Source organism: Pseudophryne corroboree, chromosome 5 (assembly GCF_028390025.1).
Source record: "Pseudophryne corroboree isolate aPseCor3 chromosome 5, aPseCor3.hap2, whole genome shotgun sequence".
NCBI lineage: Eukaryota > Metazoa > Chordata > Amphibia > Anura > Myobatrachidae > Pseudophryne > Pseudophryne corroboree.
The window spans coordinates 806984158-807006572 of record NC_086448.1 but is presented as its reverse complement, the minus strand read 5'-3'; the positions used below and the strand labels follow the sequence as shown (position 1 = coordinate 807006572).

Below are 22415 nucleotides of genomic sequence, written 5' to 3'. Positions count from 1 at the left end.
AACCAAACGGCAACGTCTGGAATTGGTAATGACAATCCTGTACCACAAATCTGAGGTACTCCTGATGAGGTGGATAAATGGGGACATGCAGGTAAGCATCCTTTATGTCCAGAGACACCATAAAATCCCCCTCCTCCAGGCTTGCGATGATCGCTCTGAGCGATTCCATCTTGAACTTAAACCGTTTCAGGTATATGTTCAGGGATTTTAAATTCAATATGGGTCTGACCGAACCGTCTGGTTTCGGTACCACAAACATTGTCGAATAGTAACCCCTTCACTGTTGAAGGAGGGGAACCTTTACCACCACCTGCTGGAGATACAATTTGTGAATCGCTGCTAACACTATTTCCCTCTCTATGGGGGAAGCTGGCAGGGCCGATTTGAGGTAACGGTGAGGGGGGCATCACTTCGAATTCCAGCTTGTATCCCTGAGACACTATCTCTATAGCCCAGGGATCCACATGTGAGTGAACCCACTTGTGGCTGAAATTTCGGAGACGCGCCCCCACCGGGCCTGGCTCCGCCTGTGGAGCCCCAGCGTCATGCGGTGGATTTAGTGGAAGTCGGGGAGGACTTCTGTTCCTGGGAACTAGCTGTATTGTGCAGCTTCTTTCCTCTACCACTGCCTCTGGCAAGAAAGGACGCACCTCAGACTTTCTTGCCTTTTTGTGATCAAAAGGACTGCATTTGGTAATACGGTGCTTTCTTAGGTTGTGAGGGAATATATGGCAAAAAATTTGACTTTCCAGCCGTAGCTGTGGAGACCAGGTCCGAGAGACCGTCCCCAAACAATTCCTCACCCTTATAAGGTAAAACCTCCATGTGCCTTTTCGAGTCGGCATCGCCTGTCCATTGCAGAGTCCACAGGACCCTTCTGGCAGAAATCGACATAGCATTTATTCTAGAGCCCAGTAGGCTGTCTCTTTGGGCATCTCTCATATATAGGACAACGTCTTTTATATGCCCCAGGGTCAGTATTATAGTATCCTTGTCCAAGGTATCAAGTTCCTCAGATAAGGTATCTGTCCATGCTGCTACAGCACTACACATCCAGGCCGACGCAATTGCCGGCCTTAGCAGGGTACCTGAATGTGTATAAATGGATTTCAGGATACCCTCCTACTTTCTATCTGCAGCATCTTTTAGGGTGGCCGTATCCTGTGACGGCAGGGCTACCCTCTTGGATAAGCGTGTTAAAGCTTTGTCTACCCTAGGGGAGGATTCCCAGCGTAACCTGTCCGTTGGCGGGAAAGGATACGCCATAAGCATCCGTTTGGAAATCTGCAGTTTCCTATCTGGAGATTACTAAGCCTTTTCACATAACTCATGTGAAGGGGGAAAGGTCACCTCTTGCCTTTTTTTCCCCCATACATATAAACCCTCTCGTCAGGGACTAGGGTTTCCTCTGTGATGTGTAACACATCTTTCATTGCTATAATCATGTAGCGGATGGCTTTAGCCATTTTAGGCTGCAACTTTGCATCATCGCCATTGACACTGGAGTCAAAATCCGTGTCGATATCTGTGTCAACAATCTGGGATAGTGGGCGCTTCTGAGACCCCGACGGCCTCTGCGCTGTAGGATCAGGCATGGGTTGAGACCCTGACTGTCCCAAGGCTTCAGCTTTATCCAACCTTTTATGCAAGGAATTAACATTATCATTTAAAACCTTCCACATATCCATCCAATCGGGTGTCTGCGCCGTCGGCGGCGACCCCACATTAATTTGTACCCGCTCTGTTTCCACATAGCCTTCCTCGTCAAACATGCCGACACAAGCGTACCGACACCATACACACAGGGGATACTCTATTTGAAGACCGTTCCCCCACAAGGCCTTTTGGAGAGACAGAGTATGCCAGCACACACCCCAGCGCTATATTACCCAGGAGTCACACAGTAACTTAGTGTTAACCCAGTAGCTGCTGTATATACTGTTTTTGCGCCAAATTTATGTGCCCCCCCCTCTCTTTTTACTCTCTTTCTACCGTGATTCTGCAGGGGAGAGCTTCCTCTCAGCGGAGCTGTGGAGAGAAAATGGCGCTGGTGAGTGCTGAGGAAGAAGCCCCGCCCCGTCAGCGGCGGGCTTCTGTCCAGTGTTTTGTGTAAAAATAATGGCGGGGGCTCATGCATATATACAGTGCCCAACTGTATATATGCTGCTTATGCCAAGAGGTACCTAATTGCTGCCCAGGGCGCCCCCCCCCCCCCCCCCTGCGCCCTACAGTGACCGGAGTGTGTGGGTTTAGTGTGGGAGCAATGGCGCACAGCTGCAGTGCTGTGCGCTTCCTCATTTGAAGACTGGAGTCTTCTGCCACCGATTTCGAAGTCTTCTCGCTTCTCACGCCGGCTTCTGTCTTCTGGCACTGCGAGGGGGACGGCGGCGCGGCTCCTGGATCGGACGACCAAGTGTGTACGATCCCTCTGGAGCCAATGGTATCCAGTAGCCTATGAAGCAGGACCTATCTTCTAGTGAGTAGGGCTGCTTCTCTCCCCTCAGTCCCACGTAGCAGAGAGTCTGTTGCCAGCAGATCTCTCTGAAAATAAAAAATCCTAACAAAATACTTTCTTTTCTAGCAAGCTCAGGAGAGCTCACTAAGGTGCACCCAGCTCGTCCGGGCACATATTCAAACTGAGGTCTGGAGGAGGGACATAGAAGGAGGAGCCAGTGCACACCAGTATCCTAATTCGTTCTTAAAGTGCCCTGTCTCCTGCGGAGCCAGTCTATTCCCCATGGTCCTTACGGAGTCCCCAGCATCCACTAGGACGTTAGAGAAATGGGTCTGACCGAACCGTCCGGTTTCGGGACTACAAACAGGGTTGAGTAATATCCCCTCCCTTGTTGAAGTAGGGGAACTTTGACCACCACCTGTTGAATATACAATTTGTGAAGTGCATTTAGCACTAACTCCCTTTCTGGGGGAGAAGCTGGCAGGGACAGATTTGAAAAACCAGCGAGGAGGCACCTCTTCGAATTCCAGCTTGTAACCCTGAGAAATAATTTCTATTGCCCAGGGATCCACCTGTGAGTGAACCCAGATGTGGCTGAAAAGTCGAAGACGTGCCCCCACTGGGGCGGACTCCTGTAGCAGAGCCCCAGCGTCATGCGGTGGATTTTGTAGAGGCCGGGGAGGACTTCTGTTCCTGGGAACTAGCTGTGTTGTGCAGCTTCTTTCCTTTGCCCTTACCTCTGGCAAGAAAGGACGCACCTCGTACTTTGTTTCTCTGTGACCGAAAGGACTGCATCTGATAATGTGGCGCTTTCTTAGGCTGTGAGGGAATAAGGCAAAAAATTGGATTTACCAGCTGTAGCTGTGGAGACCAGGTCCGAGAGGCCTTCTCCAAACAATTCCTCACCCGTGTAAGGTAAAACCTCCATATGCCTTTTTGAGTCGGCATCACCTGTCCATTGCCGGGTCCATAGGACTAGTCTAGCAGAAATCGACATAGCGTTGACTCTAGAACCCAGCAAAGCAATGTCTCTGAGCATCTCTCATATATAAGACAGCATCTTTTATATGTCCTAGGGTCAATAAGATGGTATCCTTATCCAGGGTCTCAATCTCCACTGATAAGGTATCTGTCCATGCTGCTACCGCGCTACAAACAATGTGTTGCCCTGCCCTCACCCAATTTCCTCTTCCCATCTAGTCTGTCATTCCTAAATGTCACATTACATTGTTGTGTACTATTATGTATATTGTACGTACAGGGCTGCAGACACTTTGTGGCACCTCACCACTGGCATGTGTTTATCTTAAGCATGATTGTAAATACACACCGTAGACCCATTTATTGGCTTGTCAAGCCACTGGACTGTAGCAGCTTTCCTGACATTTAACCTACCAGAGCCGTGTGGTCAAAAAAAACCCTCTTGGCTTAATACGCAACTACAATGCAGAAATGAACGCAAGACACGGACGTTTAGATTAAGACTTTTATTAGAAAAGTTATACATAAACACAGCATATCAACTATTTTCATAAACCAATATCTCAAGAAGCAATGAAAACAGACTAAAATGTTTAACAAGTAACAGATTTCTATAATTAAGAACATCCAGGTTTATCTACAATCTCTCTTTATACAAGGAGGAGGGGGGTAGGGTTGGGTTCTTGTTTTTGAGGCACGTCAAATAGAAAATAGAGATGCGTGCTTAAAGCTCTCATTCTTTTACTTTACACTATGATCAAAGAGTATTTTGTATATATAACTGGAAAATATAAATTAAGTTGGGGAGCCACATTGAATGTTAGAAGGGTGATTTTTTTCATAAGAAAAAATAAAATAAAAATATAAAAACAAATTGTAAATAAAAATAAGCACAATGTGAATATTTTAAACAATTGAAGATTTATTTTGGTGGCTGATATGAATAAACTAGGATACTGAGAAAAACAGGTGACTGTACAGAGTGAGTCAAAGGCGACAATACAGGGAGAACTATGGAAATCTTGAAAATATATTAGTCCTTCACAATACAGGGGGGGGTTTGAGGAGGGGGGAGCTTCCAAAACAGAAGTGTGCAGTATTGAGGTATGAAATGTAGCCAACACATCGAAGGCTCCCATAAGACCTGATTTCACGTAGGATACCGACATTTAGTCCTGCAACCAGCTCCAATATGACCACTAGGTTAGAGAAGCCTCTTCTAGTTAGGACCATGCCCAGGACGTGTCTTACAGACACTATACTTACACACTGTGAAGCCCACTATCTCCTATACAATACAATCCCATGACGTATCTGCAGGACCAGAAAGACGCAGACACAAATTAAACTTTCTGTAATTAGCCAACTCTAAACACAGAAGAAGCGGCAACTTGATCAATATGTTTATCTCCCATACTCTGGTATCCTACCTTGATGAGGCAGCTTTTGTCAAACAGTCTTAACTGGCAATAGTGTTCATAGAACACTGGAGATCCAATTGAACAAGCCGTAATGTCATGATGTGATGGCTGTATTACAATGATCATTCGAGATGCTAAATAATAGCCAGTAATTTCTATCTTAACCATCATTCTATTTTCTTTCTGGGGCTCTAGAGTTCCCCTTGGCTGCAGTAAATGTATATGGCCAGCTGGAAGATAAAGCCGCCACTGGGAAGTTACTGGAAATTGTTTACAAGATCAGACACATCACATTCAGCCCGATGCAGAAACACGGTACTCAGGGTCCCATAGCTACACATACTGCAGAACAGTTTCCCACCTGTACCTCTTACATGGACACAGATCAGTTTTCTTTCAAAACCATTTGGCATGAGCGGAGGAAAACGGGGCCACTATGGTAGGTTGCGGAGTAACGTCTACAGACATGTACACGTGGATATTGAGGAAAGCCTGAAGGGTTTAAGAAACTAGTGTGGATATCTAGATAGTCACTAAAGCTATAATCCACAACACCATAAGGAACATGTATTTTTAAATGAAGGCTTACCAATGGGCAGACAAAAATAAAAATTTTTTTACAGAGAATTTGTTTTTTATTTTAATGACTTAATATACTAAAATGTGTCAATATTTACAGGGATATTTTACATTCGCTACTACAAAAAGTAGAATAAAAAGTCGATGTTAAAAAACAAACAATGCAACAAGCCTGGCCAGACGTAATGTTGGCTATGTACCAAGATTAATAGTTTCCTATTGATTCAACATTTGAAGCAGACCCGTTTCACACACGGAGCATTTTGTGGGCTGCACCAGAACGCCAGGGAACGCAGCCAACTGATCTGCCAGAAGCCAGCGGCAACAACCACTCGTGTCTGATACAGGATCGTGTTCTCCCGACTACCAGTTCAGCAAACAAAATAGAGCAAGATGTGTATTGGACAGGTGCCCTATAACGTGATATTGTTTTAAAAGTGATGCATACTAATACTTACGGTCAGCTGACCTCCTGCTGAATAATGCAATACACAAACCACAGGTGTAGCCTTTCCTGCAGACGTAGGTCACACAGAACTGTCAGGGAGCACATATAGAGCGGTGAAAACAGAATCTGTATATACGTACTGCTGTCCAGGTTACAGATTTACTGGTCTGACTGCGTGCTATAACATGGATTGATTTACATCCAGTATCCCTAGATGCATTGCTCATATTCTGTGCGACGACACCTGCAGGAAGTATTTGATGTACTGCATTAGAGGATGTCTGGAGACTATAGAGTTTAAAGCGGATTAACTCCTAAAAGTCTCCCTTTGGTATGCAGCTCACTATTTAGCTGTGGGTCACATACTCCATTTGTCCACCTCTTCTCTGGTGGATAAGTTAGCTGCCACCCGACCATCGATGTGTGTGTATATAGTGTAATCTAATGATTGAGGCTAGATCCAAGTGGCCAAAGGGTCCTTTTCCGTCAGGGGGAGGAGCTACAACATAAGGGGGAGGAGCTACACCAGCGGGACAGTTGCTCTAGTATCCACGCCACCAACTATTACCTTTAGTAATTAGATGGCGAGCGAAGCAAGCCACCATGCCCGAAGGGTGGCGAGCGAAGAGAGCCCGCGAGGGTACTTTTCGGGTACCTTGTTCGGCTGTAGCTCCTCCCCCTGGCGGCGGGTCTCCTTCCCTAGGTACGTCAGAAGGTACCTTCTCCCACTCCGATATAGAATCAACCGTAATCTAATTAACACACACAATCACTGAGCTGGCGCCTACCACTCTGTATTTGGGCAATTCTAAAACCACAAAAATGAATCCAGTTGCCAACTAAGGATGTTAGTAAGCATTTCCCCTCTACCGTACAATTAACATGCGAGGTCTGACTTATAGGTTCTTGAAGCTGGCACTTCTATTACTCATCGATAGGCTCCGCCTACACAGATGTTTTCACTAGCTTGCGATTAAAAACAAAACTCTAGCAGACCGTCATTGGTTCTGTTTTAAGCCAATATTTTTTTTTTTTGTTTATATACAGATGGTTAAAAGCTTAAAACTTCCATTCAACAGAACCACTGAACTTTTTAAAAGCTGGCAAAAGCAAAAATTAAGCTACAACTAATCTACTACTGCTGTAATTTGGGAGGAATAAGGACACACTGTACTTCCACAGAAGGGTCAGCTGTGATGTAAAACTATTAAAAGGCAACAATTTAAAAACAAAGTGTGTAGGGTTATGTGGTTCTCGATACTGCACACAACTGCCTGGAAATCGTAGCACATGCTCCTTATCCAGCAATTTTACTCCCAAGAAGTTGTAATGAGTCTTTTAGACTATTGAAACAAAAAAAATAAAAAAATTTCAAAACAAAAATTACACTCGGGCCCCATCCACATTTATAACCCATAAAAATATAGATGTTATATTATAGGGAAGGGGGGACATACAAACAAGATAAAACTTTGTACATATTAAAACAATCAAGACATATAAAAGCCAAGGGCGCAGTCACCAACATGACACTCGACCAGCATGGTGTTTCGGGGAGGGGAAAGCCGTTACCACATTGCACTGCCATGCAAGCTCCGGCATAGAGGTTCATACGTGTTGTGAGGTCACTAGCTTAGGAAGCGGCGGCGGCTCACACCACGTGAAATCTTGGTCCTGGCGTGGCAATGATGTCGCTGTAGGGTTCCTCTTGGGTAAGCTCGATGGCCTGTTGCTTTTTAAGGACAAGGAAGCTGTAGAACTTGGCTGCGGCTTGCTTTCGGTTGGTGTTCCGGCACAGCTCAAGCAGGCTGATTGATTCGGCACCTGTCCTGGCGAGCACTCTCTGCAGGGAGAAAGGAGGCAAAGAATAAACACAATGCACAACTATCGAAAGAAAAGCATAGAATTATTTTTTTTCTTTAATATTCTATATATCCAAAACGTCATTGTTTTGTGTAACGGTCTTTACTAATTTGCATCTGAAGTAGAGTTCTCCCTGCAGCTAAAATAGCTATGGATGAGTCGTATGATGTCCGAAAGAACTGCTTATCCTCCATGAGAGGCAGGAACTGGTTCCGTACCTGAAGACCGTGCAGCATCTGCTGAGTTCTCTTGTTCCACCGTCTCTCCTCCTGGTCCTGCTCAGTCCCTGTTGTATCCTCCTCCTGCAGTAACAATAACAGCACTTAGTCAAACAGCTGCGAGGCCTCGAATAATATTCATAGCATAACAAGTGATGTAGAAAATGAATTCATATTTCTCAATGTCCCAAGAGCGCCGCGCTCTAGTTCTGAGCTACCTGCTTGCCGAATAGGCAGCAAATGGGTCTCCAGTCTCTAGTGCCGAGGAAATATTTAGCAAAGCAGATATTTTTTTATTGAGATGTTAAAATCGCAGCTGTTTTTTTTTTTGGTTGGTTTCTTAGGAAGATTACGATGTACCATTGTTTTGACTCCTATGCCAATTTCCTAGCAATACTGTATATTTAAGCAGCAGTTTACGCCTAGAGCCAAACACTAAACAGTACGGGGGAGTGGAGGACACCCAGTAAACAAAAGCAAACAAGTGTACGACTCAGTGAGCAATTAAAAGTACAAGATAACGTGCAAATGACAGCTAATGTGTGCGCGAGAAGCCACTTCTTAGCAGTATCTTATCGCAGTAAATGTAATGCAGGTTATATACGCTGCGCAGAGAAAGCTTCATGGCCGATTGCAGAGCGACCTCTATGCTTGCGCAGCCATTCTGTGTGTGGAGCCAACATTCCCGAGAGCGCGATGCTCCACGATACACCATCAATAGTAAATGAACAGTCTCCTGGGCATAGTTAGAGGCAATAAGAGTGCTCCTCACTGCAAGTACACACGGAATAGAAACACATGAAATGCATGGTAATAAAGATCTGTACCTCCTCCTCTTCCTCCTCATCTTTTTCCTTCTCCTTTTCAGGTATAAGGTTTAACTCTGGGATCAGGTCGTTGAGGTTTGGAGGCTCCTCTGGGGGAAGCTCCACCGGTGGCATTTCTATCTGAGGCTCCGGTTCTTGCTAGATAAATACATAATAAAACATACATACTGTCAAACACAAGCCAGGTTTAGCTGCAGTTTTATTTTTCTGCATAGGCCCCATTGTAACATTACCTGCCAGTGGCATGCACCCCATGCCGCCCTTAAGTCCATTGTGGAGCTACCCCTAGAACTTCCACGCAGTCCAAAGCCATGAGTTACCATATCATTGTACATCCCTCCAGGGCCAATAAACCATCATGAGGCATTACAGCACTACCCCAAGTATTGATACCCCCTTCAGTCATCCTCCCGCAAGGCATTCTACAGCATAAAGTCAGAAGTGATGTCGCTGGTCAAAGCATGCTAAATCATAATAGGGGGCCGACGAGGAGGAGAAAGTTATGTTCTCTACCAAGAACGCGGTGCCGAGCAGTACTATAAAGTTGCATGGGATACAACAAGGAAAAGCTAGCTAGCATCCGATGTGACTGCACCAGTTAAGCGGTTAAGGTCTGTGCATTTAAAGCTTGCTGTCCACTGTGTAACTAGGGAGAAAGTGTATAAATGCAAACGTAACCTTTAATACTATTAACATTCAGCGAGCATACTCACTGGAATCAGGGGCTCTGGCTCCATTTGCTGGGAGTCGCGTTTCACCCCTTGCTGCTGGGGTGGCGGCATCACCGTTTCATCCAGCTGAGTCCTGCTACCTTCCATCAAGGACTCCTGGAGTCTGCTAGCTTCTTCCAAGATGGGCTGATCTGTAGGACAGGTGAAAAATAAGAATTTACTTACCGATAATTCTATTTCTCGTAGTCCGTAGTGGATGCTGGGAACTCCGTAAGGACCATGGGGAATAGCGGCTCCGCAGGAGACTGGGCACAAAAGTAAAAGCTTTAGGACTACCTGGTGTGCACTGGCTCCTCCCCCTATGACCCTCCTCCAAGCCTCAGTTAGGATACTGTGCCCGGACGAGCGTACACAATAAGGAAGGATTTTGAATCCCGGGTAAGACTCATACCAGCCACACCAATCACACCGTACAACCTGTGATCTGAACCCAGTTAACAGCATGATAACAGAGGAGCCTCTGAAAAGATGGCTCACAACAAGAATAACCCGATTTTTGTAACAATAACTATGTACAAGTATTGCAGACAATCCGCACTTGGGATGGGCGCCCAGCATCCACTACGGACTACGAGAAATAGAATTATCGGTAAGTAAATTCTTATTTTCTCTGACGTCCTAGTGGATGCTGGGAACTCCGTAAGGACCATGGGGATTATACCAAAGCTCCCAAACGGGCGGGAGAGTGCGGATGACTCTGCAGCACCGAATGAGAGAACTCCAGGTCCTCCTCAGCCAGGGTATCAAATTTGTAGAATTTTGCAAACGTGTTTGCCCCAGACCAAGTAGCTGCTCGGCAAAGTTGTAAAGCCGAGACCCCTCGGGCAGCCGCCCAAGATGAGCCCACCTTCCTTGTGGAATGGGCTTTTACAGATTTTGGCTGTGGCAGGCCTGCCACAGAATGTGCAAGCTGAATTGTACTACAAATCCAACGAGCAATAGTCTGCTTAGAAGCAGGAGCACCCAGCTTGTTGGGTGCATACAGTATAAACAGCGAGCCAGATTTTCTGACTCCAGCCGTCCTGGAAACATATTTTCAGGGCCCTGACTACGTCCAGCAACTTGGAGTCATCCAAGTCCCTAGTAGCCGCAGGTACCACAATAGGCTGGTTCAAGTGAAACGCTGAAACCACCTTAGGGAGAAATTGAGGACGAGTCCTCAATTCTGCCCTGTCCGTATGAAAAATTAGGTAAGGGCTTTTATAGGATAAAGCCGCCAATTCTGAGACACGCCTGGCTGAAGCCAGGGCTAACAGCATTACCACTTTCCATGTGAGATATTTTAAGTCCACAGTGGAGAGTGGTTCAAACCAATGTGATTTTAGGAACCCCAAAACTACATTGAGATCCCAAGGTGCCACTGGAGGCACAAAAAGGAGGCTGTATATGCAGTACCCCCTTGACAAACGTCTGAACTTCAGGAACTGAAGCCAGTTCTTTTTGGAAGAAAATCGTCAGGGCCGAAATTTGAACCTTAATGGACCCTAATTTTAGGCCCATAGACAGTCCTGTTTGCAGGAAATGCAGGAAACGACCCAGTTGAAATCCCTCTGTAGGGGCCTTCCTGGCCTCGCACCACGCAACATATTTACGCCAAATACGGTGATAATGTTGTACGGTTACATCCTTCCTGGCTTTGATCAGGGTAGGGATGACTTCATCCGGAATGCCTTTTTCCTTCAGGATCCGGCGTTCAACCGCCATGCCGTCAAACGCAGCCGCGGTAAGTCTTGGAACAGACAGGGTCCCTGCTGGAGCAGGTACTTTCTTAGAGGTAGAGGCCACGGGTCCTCTGTGAGCATCTCTTGAAGTTCCGGGTACCAAGTCCTTCTTGGCCAATCCGGAGCCACGAGTATAGTCCTTACTCCTCTCCTTCTTATGATTCTCAGTACCTTAGGTATGAGAGGCAGAGGAGGGAACACATACACTGACTGGTACACCCACGGTGTTACCAGAGCGTCCACAGCCATTGCCTGAGGGTCCCTTGACCTGGCGCAATACCTGTCTAGTTTTTTGTTGAGGCGGGACGCCATCATGTCCACCTTTGGTTTTTCCCAACGGTTCACAATCATGTGGAAGACTTCTGGGTGAAGTCCCCACTCCCCCGGGTGGAGGTCGTGTCTGCTGAGGAAGTCTGCTTCCCAGTTGTCCACTCCCGGAATGAACACTGCTGACAGTGCGATCACATGATTTTCCGTCCAGCGAAGAATCCTTGCAACTTCTGTCATTGCCCTCCTGCTTCTTGTGCCGCCCTGTCTGTTTACGTGGGCGACTGCCGTGATGTTGTCCGACTGGATCAGCACCGGCTGACCTTGAAGCAGAGGTCTTGCTAGGCTTAGAGCATTGTAGATGGCCCTTAGCTCCAGGATATTTATGTGAAGTGATGTCTCCAGGCTTGACCACAAGCCCTGGAAATTTCTTCCCTGTGTGACTGCTCCCCAGCCTCTCAGGCTGGCATCCGTGGTCACCAGGACCCAGTCCTGAATGCCGAATCTGCGGCCCTCTAGAAGATGAGCACTCTGCAACCACCACAGGAGAGACACCCTTGTCCTTGGTGACAAGATTATCCGCTGATGCATCTGAAGATGCGACCCGGACCATTTGTCTAGCAGATCCCACTGGAAGGTTCTTGCGTGGAATCTGCCGAATGGGATTGCTTCGTACGAAGCCACCATCTTTCCCAGGACTCTTGTGCATTGATGCACTGAGACTTGGCCTGGCTTTAGGAGATTTCCGACTAGTTCGGATAACTCCCTGGCTTTCTCCTCCGGGAGAAACACCTTTTTCTGGACTGTGTCCAGGATCATCCCTAGGAATAGAAGTCGTGTCGTCGGGATCAGCTGCGATTTTGGAATATTGAGTATCCAACCGTGCTGGCGCAGCACTATCTGAGATAGTGCTACTCCGACTTCCAACTGTTCCCTGGATCTTGCCCTTATCAGGAGATCGTCCAAGTAAGGGATAACTAAAACTCCCTTCCTTCGAAGGAGTATCATCATTTCGGCCATTACCTTGGTAAAGACCCGGGGTGCCGTGGACAATCCAAACGGCAGCGTCTGAAACGGATAGTGACAGTTCTGTACCACAAACCTGAGGTACCCTTGGTGAGAAGGGTAAATTGGGACATGTAGGTAAGCATCTTTGATGTCCAGAGACACCATATAGTCCCCTTCTTCCAGGTTTGCAATCACTGCTCTGAGTGACTCCATCTTGAATTTGAACCTTTGTATGTAAGTGTTCAAGGATTTTAGGTTTAAAATTGGTCTCACCAAGCCGTCCGGCTTCGGTACCACAAATAGTGTGGAATAGTACCCCTTTCCCTGTTGTAGGAGGGGTACCTTGATTATCACCTGCTGGGAATACAGCTTGTGAATGGCTTCCAATACTGCCTCCCTGTCTGAGGGAGACGTCGGTAAAGCAGACTTTAGAAAACGGCGAGGGGGAGACGTCTCGAATTCCAATTTGTACCCCTGAGATACCACCTGAAGGATCCAGGGGTCCACTTGCGAGTGGGCCCACTGCGCACTGAACTTCTTGAGACGGGCCCCCACCGTGCCTGAGTCCGCTTGTAAAGCCCCAGCGTCATGCTGAGGACTTTGCGGAGGCGGGAGAGGGCTTTTGTTCCTGGGAACTGGCTGTTTGCTGCAGCCTTTTTCCTCTCCCTCTGCCACGGGGCAGAAATGAGGCGCCTTTTGCCCGCTTGCCCTTATGGGGCCGAAAGGACTGCGCCTGATAATATGGCGTCTTCTTAGGTTGAGAAGCTACCTGGGGTAAAAATGTGGATTTTCCAGCAGTTGCCGTGGCTACCAGGTCTGATAGACCTACCCCAAATAACTCCTCCCCCTTATAAGGCAATACTTCCATGTGCCTTTTAGAATCCGCATCACCTGACCACTGCCGCGTCCATAAACCTCTTCTTGCAGAAATGGACAGCGCGCTAACTCTTGATGCCAGTCGGCAAATATCCCTCTGTGCATCACGCATATATAGAAATGCATCCTTCAAATGCTCCATAGTCAGTAATATACTGTCCCTATCTAGGGTATCAATATTTTCAGTCAGGGAATCCGACCACGCCAGGCCCGCACTGCACATCCAGGCTGAGGCGATTGCTGGTCGCAGTATAACACCCGTGTGAGAGTATATACATTTTAGGATATTCTCCAGCTTTCTATCGGCAGGTTCCTTTAGGGCGGCCGTATCAGGAGAGGGTAGTGCTACCTGTTTAGACAAGCGTGTGAGCGCTTTATCCACCCTAGGGGGTGTTTCCCAACGTGCCCTATCCTCTGGCGGGAAAGGGTACGATGCCAATAACCTTTTAGGAATTATCAGTTTTTTATCGGGGGAAACCCACGCCTCATCACACACTTCATTTAATTCCTCGGATACAGGAAAAACTACAGGCAGTTTTTTCTCACCAAACATAATACCCTTTTTAGTGGTACTTGTATTATCAGATATATGCAATACATTTTTTATTGCTTCAATCATGTAACGTGTGGCCCTAGTGGAAGTCACGTTTGTCTCCTCATCATCGACACTGGAGTCAGTATCCGTGTCTGCCATTTGAGGTAACGGGCGTTTTAAAGCCCCTGATGGCGTTTGAGACCCCAGGACAGGCACAAGCTGAGTAGCCGGCTGTCTCATGTCGTCAACTGTCTGTCGTAAGGAGCTGACACTGTCATGCAATTCCTTCCACAAGCTCATCCACTCAGGTGTCGACTCCCTAGGGGGTGACAACTGTATAATAGGCAATTGCTCCGCCTCAATCTCATTTTCCTCCTCAAACATGTCGACACAATCGTACTGACACCGCACACACACAGGGAATGCTCTGATAGAGGACAGGACCCCACTAGCCCTTTGGGGAGGCAGAGGGAGAGTATGCCAGCACACACCAGAGCGCGCGCTATATATATATATATATATATATATATATATATATATATATATATATATATATATATATATATATATATATATATATATATATATATATATGATTCGCAGGTCCGGCACTCCATGCTTAGATCAGCAGCTGCGGCGGTGCCCTCACAGGGGGAACAAATAGAGTTTGTTTATTTGGTACGAGTGCCGCACCTTTGCAGACTTCAAAAGCAAAGTAGCTATTGCATCTTTGATGCAATAGCTACTTTGCTTTTGAAGTCTGTTTATTTGGTACGAGTGCCGCACCTTTGCAAACTATATATATATATATATATATATATATATATATATATATATATATATATATATATATATATATATATATATATATATATATATATATATATATATATATATATAAATAAGAATTTACTCACCGGTAATTCTGTTTCTCGTAGTCCGTAGTGGATGCTGGGAACTCCGTAAGGACCATGGGGAATAGCGGGCTCCGAAGGAGGCTGGGCACTCTAGAAAGATCTTAGACTACCTGGTGTGCACTGGCTCCTCCCACTATGACCCTCCTCCAAGCCTCAGTTAGGTACTGTGCCCGGACGAGCGTACACAATAAGGAAGGATTTTGAATCCCGGGTAAGACTCATACCAGCCACACCAATCACACCGAACAACTCGTGATATGAAACCCAGTTAACAGTATGAAACGATAGAGCCTCTCAACAGACGGCTCAACAATAACCCGATTTAGTTAACAATAACTATGTACAAGTATTGCAGATAGACCGCACTTGGGATGGGCGCCCAGCATCCACTACGGACTACGAGAAACAGAATTACCGGTGAGTAAATTCTTATTTTCTCTAACGTCCTAGTGGATGCTGGGAACTCCGTAAGGACCATGGGGATTATACCAAAGCTCCCAAACGGGCGGGAGAGTGCGGATGACTCTGCAGCACCGAATGAGAGAACTCCAGGTCCTCCTCAGCCAGGGTATCAAATTTATAGAATTTTGCAAACGTGTTTGCCCCTGACCAAGTAGCTGCTCGGCAAAGTTGTAAAGCCGAGACCCCTCGGGCAGCCGCCCAAGATGAGCCCACCTTCCTTGTGGAATGGGCATTGACAGATTTAGGCTGTGGCAGGCCTGCCACAGTATGTGCAAGCTGAATTGTACTACAAATCCAACGAGCAATAGTCTGCTTAGAAGCAGGAGCACCCAGCTTGTTGGGTGCATATAGGATAAACAGCGAGTCAGATTTTCTGACTCCAGCCGTCCTGGAAACATATATTTGCAGGGCCCTGACAACGTCTAGCAACTTGGAGTCCTCCAAATCCTTAGTAGCCGCAGGCACCACAATAGGCTGGTTCAGGTGAAACGCTGACACCACCTTAGGGAGAAACTGGGGACGAGTCCTCAATTCTGCCCTATCCATATGAAAAATCAGATAAGGGCTTTTACATGATAAAGCCGCCAATTCTGACACTCGCCTGGCTGATGCCAAGGCCAATAACATGACCACTTTCCACGTGAGATATTTCAGATCCACGGTTTTTAGTGGCTCAAACCAATGTGATTTCAAGAAATTCAACATCACGTTGAGATCCCACGGTGCCACAGGAGGCACAAATGGGGGCTGAATATGCAGCACTCCTTTCACAAATGTCTGAACTTCAGGTACTGAAGCTAGTTCCTTTTGAAAGAAAATCGACAGAGCCGAGATCTGTACTTTAATGGAGCCTAGTTTTAGGCCCATATTCACTCCTGCTTGCAGGAAATGTAGAAATCGACCCAGTTGAAATTCCTCTGTTGGGGCCTTTTTGGCCTCGCACCATGCAACATATTTCCGCCATATGCGGTGATAATGTTTTGCCGTAACATCTTTCCTGGCTTTAATAAGCGTAGGAATGACTTCCTCCGGAATGCCCTTTTCCTTCAGGATCCGGCGTTCAACCGCCATGCCGTCAAACGCAGCCGCGGTAAGTCTTGGAACAGGCAGGGGCCCTGCTGTAGCAGGTCCTGTCTGAGCGGCAGGGACCAAGGGTCCTCTGAGATCATCTCTTGAAGTTCCGGGTACCACGCTCTTCTTGGCCAATCCGGAACCACGAGAATTGTGTTTACTCCTCGCTTTCTTATTATTCTCAGTACCTTTGGTATGAGAGGTAGAGGAGGGAACACATATACTGACCGGTACACCCACGGTGTCACTAGGGCGTCCACCGCTATCGCCTGAGGGTCTCTTGACCTGGCGCAATACTTCTCTAGTTTTTTGTTTATGCGGGACGCCATCATGTCCACCTGTGGACGACCCCATTGATTTACAATCATTTTGAAGACTTCTGGATGAAGTCCCCACTCTCCCGGGTGGAGGTCGTGCCTGCTGAGAAAGTCTGCTTCCCAGTTGTCCACTCCCGGGATGAACACTGCTGACAGTGCTAGTACATGATTCTCCGCCCATCGGAGAATTTTTGTGGCTTCTGCCATCGCTGTCCTGCTTCTTGTGCCGCCTTGTCGATTCACATGGGCGACTGCCGTGATGTTGTCTGACTGGATCAGCACCGGCTGGTGTAGAAGCAGGGATTTTGCTTGACTTAGGGCATTGTAAATGGCCCTTAGTTCCAGAATATTTATGTGAAGGGCAGTCTCCTGACTTGACCATAGTCCCTGGAAATTTCTTCCCTTTGTGACTGCCCCCCAGCCCCGTAGGCTGGCATCCGTGGTCACCAGGACCCAGTCCTGTATGCCGAATCTGCGGCCCTCCAGAAGATGAGCACTGTTCAGCCACCACAGAAGAGACACCCTGGTTCGTGGAGACAGGGTTATTAAACGATGCATCTGAAGATGCGATCCGGACCACTTGTCCAACAGGTTCCACTGAAAGATTCTGGCATGGAACCTGCCGAATGGAATTGCTTCGTAAGAAGCTACCATCTTTCCCAGGACCCGCGTGCAGTGATGCACCGATACCTGTTTTGGTTTTAGGAGGTCTCTGACTAGAGAAGACAACTCCCTGGCTTTCTCCTCCGGGAGAAACACTTTTTTCTGGGCCGTGTCCAGAATCATTCCCAGGAACATTAGACGTGTCGTGGGGACCAGCTGTGACTTTGGGATATTCAGAATCCAACCGTGCTGGCTCAGCACTTCCTGAGATAGTGCTACTCCCACTAACAACTGTTCCTTGGATCGTGCCTTTATTAGGAGATCGTCCAAGTATGGGATAATTAAAACTCCCTTTTTTCGAAGGAGTATCATCATTTCCGCCATAACCTTGGTAAATACCCTCGGTGCCGTGGAGAGTCCAAACGGCAGCGTCTGGAATTGGTAATGGCAATCCTGTACCACAAATCTGAGGTACTCTTGGTGAGAATTGTAAATGGGGACATGCAGGTAAGCATCCTTGATGTCCAGGGATACCATGTAATCCCCCTCGTCCAGGCTTGCAATAACCGCCCTGAGCGATTCCATCTTGAACTTGAATTTTTTTATGTATGTGTTCAAGGACTTCAAATTTAGAATGGGTCTCACCGAACCGTCCGGTTTCGGTACCACAAATAGTGTGGAATAGTAACCCCGGCCTTGTTGAAGTAGGGGTACCTTGATTATCACCTGCTGGGAATACAGCTTGTGAATTGCCGCTAGCACTGCCTCCCTGTCTGAGGGAGCAATCGGCAAGGCGGATTTTAGGAAACGGCGGGGTGGAATCGCCTCGAATTCCAGCCTGTATCCCTGAGATACTATTTGAAGGATCCAGGGATCTACCTGTGAGCGAACCCACTGATCGCTGAAATTCCTGAGGCGGGCCCCCACCGTACCTGGCTCCGCTTGTGAAGCCCCACCGTCATGCGGCGGACTTGGAAGAGGAAGCGGGGGAGGACTTTTGTTCCTGGGAACCTGCTGTTTGCTGCAGCCTTTTTCCCCTGCCTCTGCCTCTAGACAGAAAAGACCCTCCTTTTCCCCGCTTATTTTTCTGGGATCGAAAGGACTGAACCTGATAAAATGGCGCCTTCTTAGGCTGTGAGGGGACATGGGGTAAAAATGCTGACTTCCCAGACGTTGCTGTGGAAACTAGGTCGGAGAGACCATCCCCAAATAATTCCTCCCCTTTATAAGGCAAAACTTCCATGTGCCTTTTGGAATCTGCATCTCCAGTCCACTGGCGAGTCCATAAGCATCTCCTAGCAGAGATAGATAGTGCACTTACTTTAGATGCCAGCCGGCAGATTTCCCTCTGTGCATCTCTCATGTATAAGACTGAGTCTTTGATATGGTCAATTGTTAACAGGATCGTGTCTCTGTCTAGTGTGTCAATATTTTCTGACAGGTTATCTGACCATGCAGCGGCAGCACTGCACATCCAAGCTGACGCAATTGCTGGTCTGAGTATAATGCCTGAGTGTGTATATACAGACTTCAGGATCGCCTCCTGCCTTCTATCAGCAGGTTCCTTAAGGGCGGCCGTATCCTGGGACGGTAGTGCCACCTTTTTTGACAAACGTGTGAGCGCTTTATCCACCCTCGGGGGTGTTTCCCAACGTAACCTATCCTCTGGCGGGAAAGGGAACGCCATTAGTAATTTCTTAGGAATCACCAATTTCTTATCAGGGGAAGCCCACGCTTCTTCACACACTTCATTTAATTCATCTGACGGGGGAAAAACTACAGGTAGTTTTTTCTCCCCAAACATAATACCCTTTTTTGTGGTACCTGGATGTAAATCAGAAATATTTAACACCTCTTTCATTGCCTCAATCATGCAGCGAATGGCCTTAACGGGCATTAAATTTGACTCATCGTCGTCGACACTGGCGTCAGTATCCGTGTCGACATCTACTTGTGCCACCTGAGATAACGGGCGTTTTAGAGCCCCTGATGACTTTTGAGACCCTTGGACCGGCACGAGCTGAAGACTCGGCTGTCCCACAGTCGGCATGTCGTCAAATTTTTTATGTAAGGAGTCTATACGTGCACTCATTTCTTGCCATAATACCATCCACTCCGGTGTCTGCCCCGCAGGGGGTGACATCTCTGCTAAAGGCATCTGCTACCCCTCCACATCATTATCCTCCTCAAACATGTCGACACAGCCGTACCGACACACTCCACACACACAGGGAATGCTCAAATAGAGGACAGGACCCACAAAAGCCCTTTGGGGGGACAGAGTAAGAGTATGCCAGCACACACCAGAGCGCTATATATATACAGGGACTAACTGAGTTATGTCCCTAATAGCTGCTTATACTGTATACAGTGCCAATTTAGTGCCCCCCCTCTTTTTCCCTCTTACTGTATTGTAGAAATGCAGGGAAGAGCCAGGGAGCTTCCTTCCAGCCGAGCTGTGAGGGAAAAATGGCGCCAGTGTGCTGAGGAGATAGGCTCCGCCCCTTTTTCGCGGCCTATTCTCCCGCTTATTTTGGGATTCTGGCAGGGGTATTTACCTCATATATAGCCCCAGGGGCTATATATTGAGGTATTTTAGCCAGCCAAGGTGTTTTTATTGCTGCCTCAGAGCGCCCCCCCCCAGCGCTCTGCACCCTCAGTGACCGGAGTGTGAAGTGTGTATGAGGAGCAATGGCGCACAGCTGCAGTGCTGTGCGCTACCTTGGTGAAGACAGGATGTCTTCATGCCGCCGATTTTCCGGACCATCTTCCTGCTTCTGGCTCTGTAAGGGGGACGGCGGCGCGGCTCCGGGACCGAACATCAAGGCTGGGCCTGCGGTCGATCCCTCTGGAGCTAATGGTGTCCAGTAGCCTAAGAAGCCCAATCCGGCTGCAAGCAGGCGAGTTCGCTTCTTCTCCCCTTAGTCCCTCGCTGCAGTGAGCCTGTTGCCAGCAGGTCTCACTGAAAAAAAAAAATTCTAAGACTATAACTTTCTAAGAGCTCAGGAGAGCCCCTAGTGTGCATCCAACCTCGGCCGGGCACGAAATCTAACTGAGGCTTGGAGGAGGGTCATAGTGGGAGGAGCCAGTGCACACCAGGTAGTCTAAGATCTTTCTAGAGTGCCCAGCCTCCTTCGGAGCCCGCTATTCCCCATGGTCCTTACGGAGTTCCCAGCATCCACTAGGACGTTAGAGAAATATATATATATATATATATATATATATATATATATATATATATATATATATATACACACATACATACATACATACACATACATATACATACATACATACACACACACACACAGGAATACCACTATAAAATGTGCTTTTCCCTTTATAGCTGCTGTTAGTATAAAACTGCGCCAAATTAGTGCCCCCCTCTCTTTTTTACCCTTTTCTGTAGTGCAGGACTGCAGGGGAGAGTCAGGGAGACGTCCTTCCAGCGGAGCTGTGATGGAAAATGGCGCCCGTGTGCTGAGGAGATAGGCTCCGCCCCCTTCTCGGCGGCCTTTTCTCCCGCTTTTTAGGTGAGTTCTGGCAGGGGTTAAAATACACCCATATAGCCCTGGGGTTTATATGTGGTGTATTTATGCCAGCCAAGGTGTTTTACATTGCTGCTCAGGGAGCCCCCCCCTAGCGCCCTGCACCCTCAGTGACCGGAGTGTGAAGTGTGCCTGAGTAACAATGGCGCACAGCTGCAGTGCTGTGCGCTACCTTGTTGAAGACTGATGTCTTCTGCCGCCGATTTTTCCGGACCTTTTCTTGCTTCTGGCTCTGTAAGGGGGCCGGCGGCGCGGCTCCGGGACCGAGCTCCGAGGCTGGGCCTGTGTTCGGTCCCTCTGGAGCTAATGGTGTCCAGTAGCCTAAGAAGCCCAATCCACTCTGCACGCAGGTGAGTTCGCTTCTTCTCCCCTTAGTCCCTCGATGCAGTGAGCCTGTTGCCAGCAGGGCTCACTGAAAATAAAAAACCTAAAACTAAACTTTCACTAAGAAGCTCAGGAGAGCCCCTAGTGTGCACCCTTCTCGGCCGGGCACAAAAATCTAACTGAGGCTTGGAGGAGGGTCATAGGGGGAGGAGCCAGTGCACACCAGGTAGTCCTAAAGCTTTTACTTTTGTGCCCAGTCTCCTGCGGAGCCGCTATTCCCCATGGTCCTTACGGAGTTCCCAGCATCCACTAGGACGTCAGAGAAAATAATAATAAAAAAAAAAAACAAAAAAAAACCACACACTTCCCTAAAACCATCCTAGTACATGCATGAGAATTATTGCAGATTCCCTGTTCACCAACAAGTAAACTCTAGGAATGGTCACCAAGGGACGTAACAATGCAGAAGTGAAACTGAAGTGTTTCCATAGCCAATTTAAAGAAAGTCATAGATCCACGTTTCTATTTGGATATACTTAAAACCAGACTGTGGGCGTACCAATTACATCTTGCTGCCTCACTTCCTCTCTTGGAACTTCAGGATTCTCAAACTCCTTAAGGAACTCGTCCAAGTTGTCTGCCTCGCCACCTTTCCTCCTCTTTCTGAGCTCATCAGGAACTACGGGCGTGAGGCATCGTGTGAACAGCTACAACAGAAAAAACAGACTGGTTGAACATAAGCACTGAAAAGCATTCACCTAACCAGATAATCCCTTACATCTAGCCACTTTTCAGATTGTGCGATTAAACAGGACCAAGAGAAGACGCCGGCACCTAGTCACCAGCTGACGTTTGGTACAGAAACAGCCCCATTACCTTCAGGAGCCTGATGTTCCACAGAGGTTGAGCGGGCAGAGAGAAGAGCTTCTCCACCCCACCAGTCTCCTTCCACATCATCAGTTTCTTTGTGGGAGGTGCCAGGTCCAGAGTGGTGACGATGTCGGAGTAGTCACTCAGCTGGGCGCGAATAGTTTTGCTGTCCAACTCCTTCACACTGTCCACGATCAGCTTCCTCTTCCTCTTGGCTTTCGTTTCCTTGACTAGAAGATTATAGGATAGAAGAGAATCAGCAATCTGCAACCCATTCCAAGTATGTATTAAGTCTTTTTTATGAACACATATCCCACATTTTACATTAACGAGGCAAGACGCATGTGTGTTCTACACTCAGGCAGCAGTACAT

The 22415-nt window shown here is 47.5% G+C and overlaps 1 protein-coding gene across 1 annotated transcript in view; it reads right to left on the bottom strand.

Annotated features, from left to right (window-relative positions):
- Positions 1 to 3927: 3927 nt before the first annotated feature.
- RAD21 (RAD21 cohesin complex component) overlaps positions 3928 to 22415 on the bottom strand; it is a 66079-nt gene continuing 47591 nt past the window's right edge. Inside the window, exons 9-14 of the mRNA XM_063924479.1 lie at positions 22049 to 22272; positions 21732 to 21879; positions 9506 to 9654; positions 8793 to 8930; positions 7966 to 8049; positions 3928 to 7727 (exon numbers count right to left, since the gene is read on the bottom strand). Of these exons, the coding sequence (XP_063780549.1) occupies positions 7536 to 7727; positions 7966 to 8049; positions 8793 to 8930; positions 9506 to 9654; positions 21732 to 21879; positions 22049 to 22272 (935 nt within the window). The 3' untranslated portion in view covers positions 3928 to 7535. The remainder of the gene's footprint in view (positions 7728 to 7965; positions 8050 to 8792; positions 8931 to 9505; positions 9655 to 21731; positions 21880 to 22048; positions 22273 to 22415) is intronic.